Here is a 16,692-nt window from a genome sequence, read left to right on the forward strand (position 1 = left end):
AGAAGTACAGTGATGGAGGACCTACAGTCACTTCCCTTACAGCCTGCTTGGTCAGGCTGTGTTGGGAGATAGAGTGATCTCACGTAGAGAGCAGGTAGATGGTCCATTAGTGAGCCAATAGCACAGACGAGTGACGAAGAATCAGGATGTAGTTTTTGGCTCAGCTTGGTGTAAACCCCTTTTACTGAGATTAGGAGCCCGTGTGGAACGGTTTTTCCTCCAAACGGCGCAGCTTGGGCCTCAGACACCTCGAGGCGTGTACACGCGACCCTCCCCCGTGATCTCATCACACAGAAGGTCGGGAGTAAAGACAGGTCTGTGGCTGTCTTACAGGCCGTGTTGATGAAGTGGTTAGATGCTTGTTACCTGTTCTTTACCAAAGGGTAATTTGCATACCGACATCTCAAAAAACATGGAAAGCCTCCAGGAGATTGATAATGAACTTAGATGTATCGTCCTCATTCAGTCTCATTTGGTCCTCTTTTGGCTCATTCCAGAAACCTTCCTCAGGTCTTAGGTGCTGGGTCCTGGGAATGTCAGCGTAGGCATAGCACCCGCCTCATGGGACTGGCTGCCTCAGCCTGTGCCATGTTTGCAATGTGACCTGCGTTGGGTGCCAGCAAGACGCCAGGGGAGCCCAGGGCTGGGTGCCTGGCCGTGCCGGGCGCTTCTGGCTAGTATGTTCAGTGAAGCGCTGTATTGTTTGCTGACATCTTCCTTTCCTCTTGTACTCCAGCATTCCATCCGAGCACTAGCATTGAGAGTTCTACGGGAAATTCTGAGAAACCAGCCCGCAAGATTTAAGAACTATGCCGAGCTGACGATTATGAAGACTCTGGAAGCCCACAAAGACTCCCATAAGGAGGTAAGCCGGCCTCTGGCCCAGGAGTGCCGAGCAGATGGGCCTGGGGGTGCAGTGAGGGTGTGGGGAGAGAGGGGTGTGGATCAGTGTGCAGCCTAAGAGTCGCTCCCTTTGGGGGGCATCTGGGGGGTGGTGCTCAGTCAGTTAAGTGTCCGCTTCTTGCTCAGGTCGTGATCTCACAGTTCGTGAGTTCGAGCCCCACGTCGGGCTCCCTGCTGTCACCATGGAGCCTGCTTGGGATTCTCTCTGTGCACCTCCCCTGCTCTCTCTCTTTTGCTCTCTCTCTCTCAAAAATAAATAAGTAAGCTTAAAAAAAAAACGTTAAACAAAAAAAGAGTTGCTCCCTTAGAGCTCGGCCCAGGCCGTGGTTCAGGGTGACAGTCCCAGTGCTGGTGTGGCGGCTGAGCCCAGGTGCCATTCAGGGCCTGGTGCCACTTGGTAGGTTCCTGACTCCCACATGTACAGCAGGCCTGACCTGTCCTCAGGGATTTCCTGGTCGGTGGTTCCCAATTGCTGTGGTCAGAAGGAGGGGCTGCCGTTTTCCTGGTGGCATTCGGCACCTGCCAGACTGTCGTTGGGAGATCGAGGTTGGCTCGAGAGACAGATGTGCAAGTGCTGGAACCCACGCTTCCTTGCTCCATGACCTCGGACGGGTTCTTTCAGCTTCCGCGTCTCAGTGTGCTTGTGGATAAGGTGGAGGAGGACATTGTCACAGTTTCTTGTGAGAATTGAATGACGTGGCCAGTGACGACAGGTGCTACATATACCTGTTGGTCTTCCTCCCTCCCCTCCCCTCTCAGTGTGCCCCTCACTGCAAGTTCAGGATGAATGGAGGCAGCCATGTCCTGCCTTTCCTCGCTCCTGAACGTGTAAAATGCTAACAACTGTCCTGGCACCTCAGACGCCTACTGGAGAGTTGGAAAAATGTGTTTCTGTGCCCCGCACACTTACGACAGGCCCTGATTGGACCCGCAGTAAGTCCAGCCGGTTGCTCGTTGCCTTGTCCAGCCCCTGGGGCTCACCAGTCCTTCGAGTGCCTAGAGACCTACAGAGAACAGTGAAATACAGATGGTTTCAGTAACGCCTTTCCAATCAAAGGCACTGTGGGAAATTGGACTGTATACTTAGAACATTAGAAAACTTCGATGGATTGGACCCCAAGTGAGAATAACCTGCTTAGTTGAGTCTCGTGGCTCACACGTGATTCTCACGGGCACACTCGCGGATTAAGGGAACTGCAAGAATACGTCAACAAAAAAAATCTGGACCCCAAATTGTGCTGTTTCTCTGTTTAGCAGCTTATGTGGCTGCCCAGCGGTGACAGGTTTGATCTGAAACCCACACCACAATTGCAGGCTCAACAAGGGTAGGGGTCTCGCGCTCTGTCTAGGCATCTCCACCTGATGGGCCTGGCACAACGCGGGTTCATAAAGTGATAGATACATTTTTGTTTGTTTTTTTTTTTTTTTTTACACTTATTCATTTTTGAGAGACAGAGCACAAGTGGAGGAGGGACAGAGAAGGGAGACACAGACTCCGAAGCAGGCTCCAGACTCCGAGCTGTCAGCACAGAGCCCGATGCGGGGCTCAAACCCATAAACCGCAAGATCATGACCCGAGCTGAAGTCGGTCGCCCAACCAACTGAGCCACCCAGGCGCCCTAAGTGATAGATATGTTTTTAACCTGTTGACGCTTCAGAAATCTGGCTTCGTCGTGTGCTAGTACAAATCACTCATGTTTGAACAGAACGCTTTCCTGTTACAATAACTCATGTAAAATGTGAGGACACGTGAGCTAACGTAGCCAACGCCATCATTCCTGAGTGAGGGAAGAGGGTCCAGAACATGCTGTCATTTGTCAGGTGACGCATGGCAGGTATTGGCAGAACCAGTGTGTGAAGCAGGTTTTGTGTCTCTTAGGGCAAGTGGCCTGGCCTGTGCTGACCTTTTTCTCTTCTTTTTTAAACCCTAATAGCCTCTTCTTAAATACCTGACCAAAAACCGAAGTAAAACTGTTCTCTTGGAAGCACCTGATGTTGTTTCCTCTGGAGAGGACCTACTTAGAATGTGGCATCGAGGTGACACTAAGCCCTCCGTAGTGTGTGGCGCTTACTGACTATCCCCTTGGAGGATGTCTGTGTTTAGAGCTGGCATCCTGATCTTAAACTGTGAAACTTTGCCAGTGGACCCTAAGAAGTACAGCTGAGCAGAATTAAATAGTCCGTTTCTTACTGAGCTGTCTTCTTGAGGGATCTTGTTTCTTTGGGGTGTTTTTCCTCCTGCAAATGAGAAATTCAGTAGAGAAAGTTCTTTGGCGTGAACTCTTTTAAATTGCCTGAGGGACAGAAGCAGAAAATACCTGTTGCTTAAAGTAAGCTTAGCAGCCCTTAGTTGTCCTGTGGCATCCCTGTGACCCAGGGTCTCCTCACTGCCGTCACTGATCACCTGACCAAGCAGGTGGGGAAAACATCCTGTTCCCAGTGAAGGAGTGGCTTTATTGGCAGGCCTGCCCTGCTTTGCATACTTTGATACTCACCTTGAGTGCCCTTGTATTTTCCCTGTGAAACTGCACTCTGTCACTTGGCCAGAAGCTCCCAGCCTTGGGCACTTGTGTATATTTAGGATTGTGTATGGTTTCTTTGTCTGTCTTTTCTTTTGAAATTCTTCTAGTCTTTCTCTTATTTTACCCAAACTGTCTCCATCTATCATTCACTTTTTTGTTTGTTTGTTTGTTTGTTTGTTTGTTTGTTTTTTAGGGCAGAATAGTTAGACGCACATCAAGTTCGTGCTGTGGCCATCTTGTTGGCATAGAATATTGCACATGGTAGTTCTCTAGTGTTATGTGTTTTTTGTCACTGCATTCAGACATGGTTCTGACATTTATTGGGAAGGATCTAAAATGTTTCTAAACCCAGTGACTGTGTCAGTCATGCAGAAGCAGAGTCTACTCTCATAGCTAATTGGTACTTCCAAAGCGTGTTCATTCCATTGAGCTTTCCTGGAACTTCCCTCCCTTAGGAAACTCGTTGGTTTTGTATTCACAGACAGAACCCAGGCTTCGGCAGGACGCAACAGGCTGACATAAGGCTGCTCTGGGACCTTAGCCCCAGATGTCCCTCCTTGCCCACTGGGGCAGTGGCCACACTATGGTGCACACTGGGCAGTGGCTCTGGGACTGTAGCAGTGAAGGACAAGTTACTGAAATGCCATTTCTAGAAGTTGAAATTTGTCATAAAAGCTCTCAGGGGAGATGAATATCTCATCCTTTAAGCCACGGTCTGTGTTCTCAGGGTCTTTTAAAAGGAACCGTGCATGCAAAACATGTTTGTTACACATTGGAAACATACCAGGCACTAGATCTCGCTCAGGCGTCCCTCATCTTAAGCCAACACAGATTTAGTAAACACCATAGAGGATTTGGATACCAATTTAGAGTTTCTATTGAAGAAGTTGGTGTTTGTCAGCTAAGACATGGTTTCATATTCCTTATTTGAATAAGTACATCTCTTACCTGACTCCTCCTTTTTTTTTTTTTTAGTGTCCTATTATAGTTTTTTTTAATATGAAATTTATTGTCAAATTGGTTTCCATACAACACCCAGTGCTCATCCCAAAAGGTGCCCTCCTCAATGCCCATCACCCACCCTCCCCTCCGTCCCACCCCCCATCTACCCTCAGTTTGTTCTCAGTCTGACTCCTTTTTATCTGTTTAGTAAATAAACATTGCTACAGAGTTTCAGTGTCTTCCTTAATGAAGTCACCACGGTTTACAGTAGTGTTAGCTTGTAGCAGGCATCTTAAGAAGGGCTGAGGACTTGTTAGTGACCTTCAGAAATCTGAAGCCCATTTTCTGTTTTAAAAGAAAACTCCATTCATTTAACTCTTCTCCTCTTAGAACTGGCAATCCGTTTGTTAGGACTGGCGCAGAATCTCTCCTTCATCGATGAGGGGATTTAATAAGAGAATCCATGGTACGAATAAGATTCTAGGGTCAGCATGGGGTGTGACTCCTGAGGCAGAAAACCTGATTTTCAGTCCACTGTGTGTGCTGTCCAGCTGTGTTGTTGGGTCTCATCACCTCTGGGTGAGCCTGTTATAAAGCTTGACTGTCGTGAGACTCAAATACAGGACAGGGTAGAAAAAGACAAGAGAGAGAAAGAGTGTGGGTGTGAGCACGTAAGCTGGGAAGGGGCAGAAGGAGAGAGAGAGAAAGAGAGAGAGAGCGAGGGAGTGTGTAAGCTGGGCAGGGACAGAGGGGGAGAGAGAGAGAATCCCAAGCAAGCTCTAAGCTCAGCTGGGAGCCTGATGCGGGGGCTTGATTGCAAGACCCAAGATGTTGAACCAGCTAAGCCACCCAGGTGCCCCTGTCATTGAAACTTTTTGATCATTGGCTGTAGCTTTTTCTGAACTTGGCCACATTAGTGAGTATTCAGTTGTATTTGTCTGTGAAAAGAAGGAAATGTCAGCATCCTTTTGTGTCCCATACTGGCTCACCAGATGTTTCTTCGTCTGGGTGTTTGAGGCATCAGAGTCCAGCCTCTGGCAGTTTGGGGAAGTTGGATTCTTATGAAACAACCATTGTTTGTCTTTGGGGGCTTTATTTTAAATCATAGAAAGTTAATTTTACATTCTAGGACTGTAACGAATTACAAGTAGAGCTACACCAAATTATTTTAAACAATAAAAGAGGAGGTTTCGGGCGCTTGTTTTCTGACTTGGGCTTCGCCCTGCTGGCGTGGTGTGTTCTCTACAGTCATTTTGACAAGTGTCCTGGCCAGAGAAGAGCCAGTGGTGTGTCGGGGAGGATGTTTGATTTTAGCAAGCTGATAATTATCCTTCACATACCAATTAAAATCATTGTCTGACCACGACTTAGCCAGCCCTGCTGCGCTCTGGAATGGTCCTTAGAAGCCTCCTGGGGCAGTGACCACCCGCATATCAGTGGTTCTGGAGGACAGTGTGTTATGTGAACCTGGAGAAATTACTTCACCCCTCCCGGACCTTGGTTTCTCTTATCTCTTACCCCAGGGAATGGACTGAGTGATTATCTGTGTCTCATCCAGCCTCAAGGTACTAGAAGTTGCTATTAAGTAACAAACCTACCTTCACAGGTCCTAAGTATGCAGTTTTCCCTGAGCCCACCCAATCTTGGGAGGTGGCTAGGAACCTGATTTCCTTTGCAAGTTTTCGCTCTTTTTAACGGAAAGGCAAAACCAGAAACCTATATAATCCTCTAAAGGTTAAAAGTTGCCAAGCCAACATTGTCTGACACTAAGAGCGCAAACTCTGGTAAATGTTTTGTTTTTGGAGGCAGGAGGTTGGAAGTGACGGGCAGGGCTCCAGTCTTCAAGAAGCTCATAGTTTAGTTGAGGTTAAAGCACATGTGCGTTCAGAGTGAGAGGCACTAGGACTTTGGAGTAGGCTGGAAGAGTCCAGGAAGGCTGCCTGAGGAAGTGAGAACCTGAGGTTGGCTGCGAGGAGTAGTTAGGGGGAGAATTGTAACAGTGAGCCGGGGCGGCCTGGCCTGGAGGAGGGAGCGTGGGCTTAGAAGACCCTGGGCTGACTGCACGAAATCAAGATTGCTTTCATGCTGTATATGTCACGTGGAGATGCCGCGTCCCCACCCCACTGGCTCGCTGTAGAGTGCCAAGCATAGTGCCCGGTTCTGAACGGCAGTGCCGCTGCTGTGCCACTGTTTGGGGCAAGTGACAGGTTCCTCCTCTCAGGTGAACCGGCCCTCCTGGGAGGCAGATAGGACACCGGCCGCCTTTTAGCTCCTGTGGCTTCAGAAAAGGCATCCTACTAAGAAACAGCTCCTACAAAGAGACAGGCAAGAGGGCCAGTATTCAACGTCACAGCCTTTGAGTTTGGAGTGTGAACGTGTGGATCCTCGTCCTACTTTTGTCATTCACTGGCTGTACGACTGCGGACTAGTCACAGGAGCTCTCTCTCTGGGTCTCTAAAACGCTCGTACGCTGGGTGACCCAGGGGAGCAGAGAGCGTGATGCCCTGCAGGGCTCACGCTGTGGAAAACTGAAGATACTGTCTCCTCTGTTCTCTTCCAGCGAAGAAAGTAGACCAATCTGAATAGAATTGTTGACAAGTTTTATAGATTTTACACAAAGCACATATAGTGTACTTTTTAAAATATATCTAAGAGGGCTATTGAAATTCAATTGAGGAAACTGTAAAACACCAATGGAGGGGCGCCTGGGTGGCGCAGTCGGTTAGGCGTCCGACTTCAGCCAGGTCACGATCTCGCGGTCCGTGAGTTCGAGCCCCGCGTCGGGCTCTGGGCTGATGGCTCAGAGCCTGGAGCCTGTTTCCGATTCTGTGTCTCCCTCTCTCTCTGCCCCTCCCCCGTTCATGCTCTGTCTCTCTCTGTCCCAAAAAAAAAAAAAAAAAAAAAAAAACACCAATGGAAAACACAGTTTTCGTCTTGGCTGCTGTGCTGGCTGAATCTATCCATGTCCACACTGGAGTAGCTGTTACATTGTCACCTCCAAGCCGGAGGGCACCCTGAGTTTTGAGACATGCAGAAGAGGAGGCCTCTGTGTGCCACTCAGCTTCCCATCTGAGGAGGTTCAGGTTGTCTCTTTTTTTCTTTTTTTTTTTTTTTTTTAAGTTTACTTATTTTTTTTTCTTTTTAAAAGCTTCTAGCGCCTTCTTTACTGACTGCAGGGTTTGATGTTATCTCCAACAGTACAGCTTCTAGTTTTTTGTGGTTTTTTTTATTTATTTATTTATTTATTTATTTTTATTTTTTTTCAACGTTTATTATATTTTTGGGACAGAGAGAGACAGAGCATGAACAGGGGAGGGTCAGAGAGAGAGGGAGACACAGAATCGGGAACAGGCTCCAGGCTCTGAGCCATCAGCCCAGAGCCCGACGCAGGGCTCCAACTCATGGACTGCGAGATCGTGACCTGGCTGAAGTCGGACGCTTAACCGACTGCGCCACCCAGGCGCCCCAAGAATGTGAAAATTCTTGATTCACATTCTCCCTCCCATTTTTCTGATGAGAGAAACTGAGGCCTTGAAAGTAGAAGAAATGTCCTCCCAGACCACCTCACTAGTTGATGACAGAACTGGCTCCAAAACTTGGGTCCGTGGACGTTGAACCGGGAGCTGTTTTTTCTTTCCTCCCTTTCTCCCTTTGGTATGGCACTGAGCCTAGCTAAGTGAGGGCTCACATGCAGCTTAAATCCTGGAATTTAAAGGAGTGCCAGTCTTTTGCAAAGGATGGAATCTCCCCAGGATACCACAGCTCCGTGTGGATCCGGATCCCATTTGTATAAGGTCTTTCCAGTTTTTCCCCAGAAGGTGGCGCCAACCTTTTCCTTAGCTTCCACATGATTGAGGCACTAAACTAGGTTTGCCAGACTGGGAAGAGTTCTTTGATTCCAGTCATTTTTTAGGAACCTTTGCCGCCCCCCCCCCCACCTTTTTTTTTTTTTTTTTTTTGCATTAAAAAAATATCTTTTCTTATTCAACCAATTTTTCTCGTGTGTCTGTGACAGCCAAATCAAACTTTGGACTTAAAACACACAATCCAAATTTTGACAAGTTCTGTGCTCTAAAAGAAACCTTATCTTTAAGCAAACACTCATCAATATTCTGAGTAATGATCTCATTTTTTAAAAAGTTCGATGAGGAAATTGTACTTTTCCTAGCTAGCTTCACTGACTTTGAAAGGGAAAAATCCCCATGTTTCTAATCAGAGCAGCAAAATCAGCAGACTTGGGACAATTTTGGTCACTTCAAGGTAGATTATAACCTGCTTGATGCTGCTGTCTCATAAATGTGCCCCACCCCACCCTCCTTTTTAAAATCCTTGCTGCTTCTGGCCACCTTGTCTACCAAACAGTATTGTTCTCCTTTCTTTCTGGTGCCCGTGTTTACTTTTGCTCTCTGCTTGCTTACATTTATAATCTTTGCTTCTTAGGTTACATAGAACGCAGGGGCAAAACCTAAAGTTCACCCTGATTCAGGCAGCTCGCCAAAAGCCGGGGGCTTGGCACAGAGAGGGAAGTCCAGAACACCTACTTGCCTTGGCAGAAGCGTGTGTCTGTCTTGGGAAACTTGCTGTAACCTCCGTAAGAAAGAGGGCCTCAAACTTGCCACCTCGAAGTATACCTTCTGGCTTTTCATTTTCAGACGTTTTTCAGAAAACCTTTGTGTGTTAGATACATTGGATTAAATGCTTCATGCAGGTGACATCAAGAATTCCTGGGGTTAGAAGAGGAAGTTCTCCTTGGGTGTGGGTTTTGGCTCGGCAGATCTGGAAGTCCTTTGACCCACAGCTCACTGCAGGGCAACTCACTTTCACCCGAATGACAGGAGAGTACAAACAGGTTGGAGGCAAGGAAGGAAACCTTACGATGGCACTCTCACCACGAGCCCGCCAGTATGTTTCCTTGTCTCACTGATGCTCTCCGCATCCGAGGGGCGTGGGGAAGTTGTTTGTTCCTGTCAGGACTGTTAAGTGGCACTGCTGGCACTTGGGTCCCAGTCTGTTTCCAGGCCTGTCTTCCCACCCACTAAGCTGCCTCCCGTTTCCCAGCTGGGTCTTAAACATGTACATCAGTGTCTTCTACCTTGGATGTACCCCCAAGGTTATCCAGTATTTTCTGATCCTTCTGGTTTTACCCCATCTCTTTAAAAACTAAGACACACTGGGGTGCCTGGGTGGCTCAGTCGGTTGAGCATCCGACTTCGGCTCAGGTCATGATCTCACGGATCGTGAGTTCGAGCCCCGTGTCGGGCTCTGTGCTGACACCTCGGGGCCTGGAGCCTGCTTCGGATTCTGTGTCTCCCTCTCTCTCTGCTCCTTCCCTGCTCACGCTCTGTCTCTCTCTCTCTCAAAAATAAAATAAAGCTTAAAAACAATTAAAAAAAAACAAAAAACTAAGACACAGACTTTCCTCAGTACGGCTCAGATTGAGCCGTATGTTAGGGTACTTGCAAACAGTAATTTCGCACAGCAGAAAGGTATTGGCTTCGGAGCACGCCTTCACTGCGGGACCCGCTTAGGGAAGAGATGACCCCTCTTCCACTGTCCACTGGCTGCCCAGCTGTACGTAACTCAGCCACGTGCCCGGTGCTCGGCTTTCCCAAGTGCACCGTGGACTTGCAGTGACCGGAGGGACGTGCATGAACTGAGGAGGAATAAAAGCACTTCATCTTAGAGTAATTCGTTGCACAATGGAAGTCTTTTAAGCGGTACGCCACCCCTCTTCAAACAGCGGGTTGCTAGGGAAAAAAAAAAAAAAAACCAACCTGAACTAAAGTCTCTTTTCCAAAGGTCTCTTTTTCCAAGAAGTGTCGCCTTTCTGCCCTGTCATCGGGAATGGGACCCTCCAGGCCTCCTATAGCTGATTTTGCCCAAGGGCCAGGTGGCTCGCCTGCAGATATCTTGCTTCCCCCTCAGTTTCTGGGCCAGCTCCTCAGGTGGAACACGTCCGTGCAGTTCAGTGAGGCATGCCCCAGAGGTGACTTTGCCAGTCGCGAACATTTTACAAAATATGTACACGGGAGAATGTGCTTGACAAACATTTCTTGAGTAGCTCATGTATATTGGACGCTGTGCCAGGCGTGGGGGGTATAGAAAGGTAGCTGAGGTGGGAGCTTGCCTTCGAGGAATTTTCTGTCTAGTGGGAGAGACCATTTGAGCAAGGTGTTGAGTGCAGTGGTGGAGGTGTGCACACAGGGCTCCCCAGAGTCGTACCGCAGCAAGCGGGTCCTGAAGGAGACCTGGCCCGGCCAGGTGAGGAGCACCAGTGAGCGACGCTGAGGAGGAACGGAGGGGCTAGTCAGGGGCTCGCGAAAGGGCCGGCAGGGCATGTGCAGGGCCTGCCCTCAGCTCAGTGTGACGAGGGCACAGGGGGAGAGGGAGGGCAAAACCACAGCTGGACACAGGCAGGAGCCAGGCCATGCTGGCCTTCCACGCCGTATCGACAAATGTGGGCCTGGTTCCAGGATAGCTGTTTAGAGCGATTCTTGGCGAGGGCAGACCCACTTGATGTGGGCACTAGACTGGGTCGGAGGGGTCCCCTGGAGGGAGCTCTGCTCTCTGGCAGACTCAGAACTCCCTGGTTCTCCGCTGTGTCTCCCTGTGACCCCTTACCAGCAATCCTTTATTTGTATGTTCTCTCTCTTACTCCAAAATCCACCAAAGTCGGTATTTTTTAAATCCCTATCCTAAAAAATTTTTTTAATGTTTTTATTTATTTTTGAGGGAGAGAAGAGACAGGGAATGAGTGGGGGAACAGCAGAGAGAGAGGGAGACACAGAATCCAAAACAGGTTCCAGGCTCCGAGCTGGCAGCACAGGGCCCAACGTGGGGCTCGAACCGACGAGTCATGAAATCATGACCCAGGCCGAAGTCGGATTCCCAACCGACTGAGCCACCCAGGCGCCCCTTAATTCCCTAGTTTAAAAATCGAGGTTCAGACTGATTGAGTGTCTTGCCAGAGGATTGAACTCCGATTTGTCTGTGCCCATGCAACTTGGAGCTGCCTTTCTTGGGGTGAAAGGTTAAAGGTCATACATGCACACCAGGGCCAAACAGTACTCAGCTTTTAGGGGACCTGTGTGGAAAAAGCTGCACTTTGCAGCAGATTGAGTTGGCAAGAAAAAAAATCACAGTGAGTTTTCTTTAAGTAGCCTCATTCTCACGTGTATGTGAAGTGGAGGGTGATGCCATCAGTGGGACTGAGGTCATGCTTGCTGCCTGGCTGACCCCAACCACCCACTTTCTGTGGAGGAGGCAGAGGCGGGGAGGGCTGGCTTCGCATGGCCAAGGGCCCTTGAGCTGGAGGAACCCCCAAGAACACCTGGGAAGCCTTGTGCAGACATTCATTCTGCGTCCCACCCCTCATCAGCTTCCTTTCATCTAACCCCGGCCAACTGCAGACACTCCTCAGCTCCCCGCCATCCGCCCCCACCTGCTTCTGGGCTCGGTTCCCCACTTCTTGGGGCTTTGCACCCTCTGCACAGACCAGCCCATCCTGCTCAGCACCGTGAGGACGGGGTCCGGGCCCACCCATCATCCTCACTCCTGTGGCCTGCCCTGAGCTCAGTCCCTGACACACAGGAGTGAATGAGTGTGTGCATGTTGTACACAAGGCAGGGCCAGTCGTGGTATGAAAGGAAAATGGCTCTTACGGGCTTACCGAGAATAGGATTCTTGAAAGTAAAATGACCTCTCTGCAGTACTTTGCACCCAAGCCTGACTTTGCACGTATATAATAAGTGCAGGCAAATCTTGGATGTTCTTGACCCCTGTCTTCTCTCGTGTACACAGTATTTACTCTTGAACCATGCTGATCCTGGTCCCCATTTTGACTCTCGGAAGGATTAATCCATAATCCCGATGTATGCCCCCACAGGTGTATGCATTGTGTCCACGAGCGCAATGGTCAGGTGACGGGGGTGTGAGCTTACTTAATGAGGCCCCTAGACTTCGGTCAGTGCCTTAAGGAGATAGCAGGTCCTTCCAGGGAAAGTTCAAGAGGCCTCTAACAAGAAATAGAGAACTTTGAGAGTTCAGGAAGGCAGGGCTTTAAGTAGGAACATCCCCTCAGGCAGACAGAATGAATGTTGAACACCTGGTAAACGCCCAGCCTTGCTGTGTACTTTGGGGTACAAAACAAGTGCCCCAGCCCGTCTGCTAGGCCTTGCAGCCTGTTTGGGAAGGAGACACATGTGGAAATGTTGGCAAGAATGTAGAGCAACCGACATGAGGTGCCAGCAATAGAGAAAAGCTCTACAAGCTGAGAAGGAGAGGTCATCCCGCTGTCCAAGGAGGGGACGTGGTCAGCCACGTTTGTGTGAGAGACAGCGAGTTTCCTAAATAGCAGAAGAGAGCTTATGGAATCAGTAGGCAGTAAGCAGAAATAGCAGCGATTATTATAATCATAGTAACGTTCTCAGCCAACACCCAGGGAGTGCAACTCCGTGCCGGGGCTCAAATTCTGTCCCGGGCGACGAAGGGCCGCCTGCCTCTGGGGTGCAGCACCCTGTCCTCCCTGCTCTCCGTGAACCAAGGGCTGAACTGTGAACTTTCCCTGATCTCAAAAGCACACTTAAATTTTTATGAATACGTTTTCCTTACCAGGAACATTACTATGGCAGTTTTCCGTGGCAATTTTTCAATATAAAAAATACGAAGAGGAGAATAAAATTACCCATAATCTAACCCCCTGAGATAATGAGGGAGCGTTTTGTGCGTTTCCTTCCAGGTTTTCCACCGCGTTAAATCCCAGTGTTGGGACATGAGCAGCCCAGGGAGAACCTCCAACTGTCAGTGCAGCATGACCAGCCTTAAAAATACCGGGCTTTTGTTTTACGTCTATTTGTATTTATTTTGAGAGAGACAGAGTGAGCAGGGGAGGGGCAGAGAGATGAGGAGACAGAATCCCAAGCAGGCTCTGCACTGTCAGAACAGAGCCCACTGCGGGGCTTGACCTCACGAACTGTGAGATCATGACCTGAGCTAAAGTCAAGTGTCGGCTGCTTAACAGACTGAGCCACCCAGGCGCCCCAAATATAATGATTTTTAAGTGAGATGAATTCAGCCCCCTTGTGTTGGAAGGAGTCCACTTTACCGTTCAGAGAGCAGAGCAGACCCACGGACCGATGAGGCACACTCCGGGAAGTCAGTCCTGTTCACAGGGTGGTGTAGCCCCAGCTAAACTGAGCTGCGTCTTGTCCCAAAGCCATGACTGCGGAGCCCCAAGATCTGGCCCTGTCCCTCCTAGAGTGAGGGCACAGTGGTCAGGGCCCTACAGTGACCTCCTGCAGTCCATGTGTCCACCATATGGCTCAGGGTGCCCCTCTGTGTGTCCTGTCCTCCCTGGCTTGTATGCATGGATGTTTTAGCCCACCCTTGCCCACATCTAGAAGATGCTTTCCAGGTAGTCTGTCTGCTGTTTTTGTTGGTCAGTCTGCTTCAATCACAAGAGCACTGGGGAGATTGAGGCTTAAGCTGGTAACCTGGGTCTTGTTGCTGTGTTAAAGACAGCTGCCTTGTTTCAGTAGCAGAACACAAAACAGAGAAGAATCTGGGTGGAATGAACAGTCCAGGGCTGGCAGTCAGAAAAAAAGGATTAGATTTTCATTATATTTTATGAGAAAATGCATACACGGGGACACCTGAGTGGCTCAGTCGGTTAAACCTCTGACTTCAGCTCAAGTCATGATCTCACGTTTTGTGAGTTCGAGCCCCGCGTCGGGCTCTGTGCTGACAGCTCGGAGCCTGGAGCCTGCTTGGGGTTCTGTGTCTCCCTCTCTCTGTCCCTCCCCCACTCCTATTCTGCCTCTCTTTCTCTCTCTCAAAAATATATAAAAAAATTTTTTTTTAATTCTAACTAAAAAATACGTACATGTTTACAGCCTGGTATTTTTTGCTTATCATTTATATACATACCCCTGTGTCATGAATAGGAGTAACTATCGTTTACTGAACATGTAGTACATTTTGACACCACTTAACAAATGATTTCTGTGAGGCATCCCCATTTTACAGAAGAGGAGATGGGGGTTAGCACTTGCGAGTGGCACGGCTGGCGTTTGCTTCCAGCCCTCAAAGGCCGCAGCCTGCACTCTTTGTTCCTTGCCGGGTTTTGCATTTAGCTTCTATCTTTATTACAGAGGCTCTTTTTGTGGCGCTCCTGGTGACCTCTAGCACAAGGACTCCGTGTGTCCTAGTGCGCTGGGATCTCTTCACAGGTCAGAGGCCGCTCCTTTGGCTGTGAGGTGGCCATTTTGTGCACTTCCTTCAGAGTACAGGGTGTGGTGATACGGGCACGGAGGCTTTCCTTGGAAAAGCCTCTCCAACTGCTTTACGATTAGGTGCCTTCATGGAATCCTAAGTCTTGAAGCCACTGGTTTTTCTTCCCGGCTTTTCTCCAGTTACTTTAATTGCAGCTGTCCCCCAAGCTGCTGGAAAGCATTTATGTTTACTTCTTTTCTAGGTCCTAATCTTCTAAGAGACTCTCAGATTTTCCCGTACGGGAGACCCTCTGAAGCGCTTACTAAGACAGCTTGCTGGGCTCCAGGCCCCAGTCTCTGATTCGGCAGGTCCACGGTGGGGCCGGGGAAGTTGCATTTCTAGCACGTTCTCAGGAATGTCGCTGCTGCTGCAGGGGAGGTAACACTTGGAGAACCGCTTCTCCGGGGTTTCTGGTGGAAGCCGCATTCCTACCTTCCCGTGCCCCCCATCCACTGGAGAATCACCCTCAAGACCACCTGGCTCTTAATTCTCTTGTACAGAATTAGCCCGAGGCGTTAGGTGACGTGTGTCCTCTGGCTCCCGAAGTTAGGCAGCAGACCGCTTGGTCTCCGGGAGCTCACTTGTTTGGGGGAACTGGTGTTTCAGGTGGTGAGAGCAGCCGAGGAGGCGGCGTCCACGCTGGCCAGCTCCATCCACCCGGAGCAGTGTATCAAAGTCCTCTGCCCCATCATCCAGACGGCCGACTACCCCATCAACCTCGCTGCCATCAAGATGCAGACCAAAGTCGTCGAGAGGATCGCCAAGGAGTCCTTGCTGCAGCTCCTCGCCGACATCATCCCGGGCTTGCTGCAGGTGGGCCCCCTGGGCGGCTGGCCGGTGCCTGTCGTGCGGGGCTGTGAGGCCGGGACCCAGTGCTGCCCAACCTGGGTGCCTGGGGCTTTGCCCTCCTCACTCACGTGAGGGGCGGGTGGGAAAGGGCAGGCGCCAACTGGTTTCAGAACCCGCGCAGCTGTGTGGCTCGGACACCTCGGGCCCTCTCTCTCTTGTTTTCTAACGCACCCTCCCCTGAATGTGGCCGGAAGAGCTTCCCAGCAGCCTAGAGCTGTGGCTCCCAAAGTGAACTTTCTGTTTACTGTAAATATATTTTGGTCCTTTCCTGGTCGTCATTGTTCATGCCTTCAACAAACCCTTATTGCACATCTGTGGGCCCCAGCCCTGGGCAGGGTGGGCCGTGGGAGTGCAAAATCAGATAATTGTCCTTGCTCTGCTATCCAGCACATATTCATGGAGAGGCTTCTAAGTGCAAGACACTGAGTTAGACTCAGGAAGATGTTTGGCTGCGCCACGGCATAACCCCAGGGGTGTTTCAACCTGCGTGGGGCACAGTACAGCTGTGCAGGCAGCCAGAGATGGGGGCACCACCTGCCGAGTTACTGTAGGTGCGAGTGGGGGTTTCCTGGATCAGAGGCCAAGAGGTGATTTCACAGAAGAGCTGGTTTAGAGTCCGGCCCTGGAGGGAGAGAGCGACTTCAGTGGGGAAGGTGGAGAGAAATCAGCTTCACGTTTAAGAAATGCTGCTGCTCGCCGAGCACTCGGCTTGGGAATTTAAGTACAGACTGTTGAGACTGGATTATTCCAGGCAGAGGAAAGAGCAAGCCTGAAGCATCCTCAGGGCTGTTTGGAGAGCAGCAGGCTGTCTCATTTGAGTGGGGCAGAGGCCAGGCCGACAGGTAGACAGAGGCCCGGATGTAGAGCGCACAGGTGTCAGGCTCCGGGCCCGGATGTCCCCCCCCCGCTTTGGGTGGTACAGAGGTTCTGCCCACAAGAGCGAGGGAGGCAGTCCTCATTTCTTGAAAGTTCTCATTTCACACAAGGTTTGCTTTGCCATTGGGAGAATATGAAAGAACCGAGCTGTTTTCCCCCTTAATTTCCTTTCCCATCTCCCTCCCTCCCTCCCTCCCTCCCTCCCTCTCTCTCTCTCTCACACTCACTCTCTCTCACTCTCTCTCCCACGTGTCTTGCGTGGCGCTGCTGTGGCAGCTCGCGTTGAGCAGCACATAGTGCAGGGGAGGGCCGCTGCTACTTGCCAGCCTCC

General features: G+C 50.0%; 1 protein-coding gene across 29 annotated transcripts in view; it reads left to right on the forward strand.

Annotated features, from left to right (window-relative positions):
• CLASP1 (cytoplasmic linker associated protein 1) overlaps nt 1-16,692 on the forward strand; it is a 276,660-nt gene that overhangs the window by 249,572 nt on the left and 10,396 nt on the right. For all 29 annotated transcript variants that reach the window (XM_045479468.1, XM_045479475.1, XM_045479463.1 and 26 more), the window contains 2 exons: nt 737-865; nt 15,243-15,449. In XM_045479468.1, the coding sequence (XP_045335424.1) occupies nt 737-865; nt 15,243-15,449 (336 nt within the window). The remainder of the gene's footprint in view (nt 1-736; nt 866-15,242; nt 15,450-16,692) is intronic.

The sequence above is a fragment of the Leopardus geoffroyi genome, chromosome C1 (assembly GCF_018350155.1).
Source record: "Leopardus geoffroyi isolate Oge1 chromosome C1, O.geoffroyi_Oge1_pat1.0, whole genome shotgun sequence".
NCBI lineage: Eukaryota > Metazoa > Chordata > Mammalia > Carnivora > Felidae > Leopardus > Leopardus geoffroyi.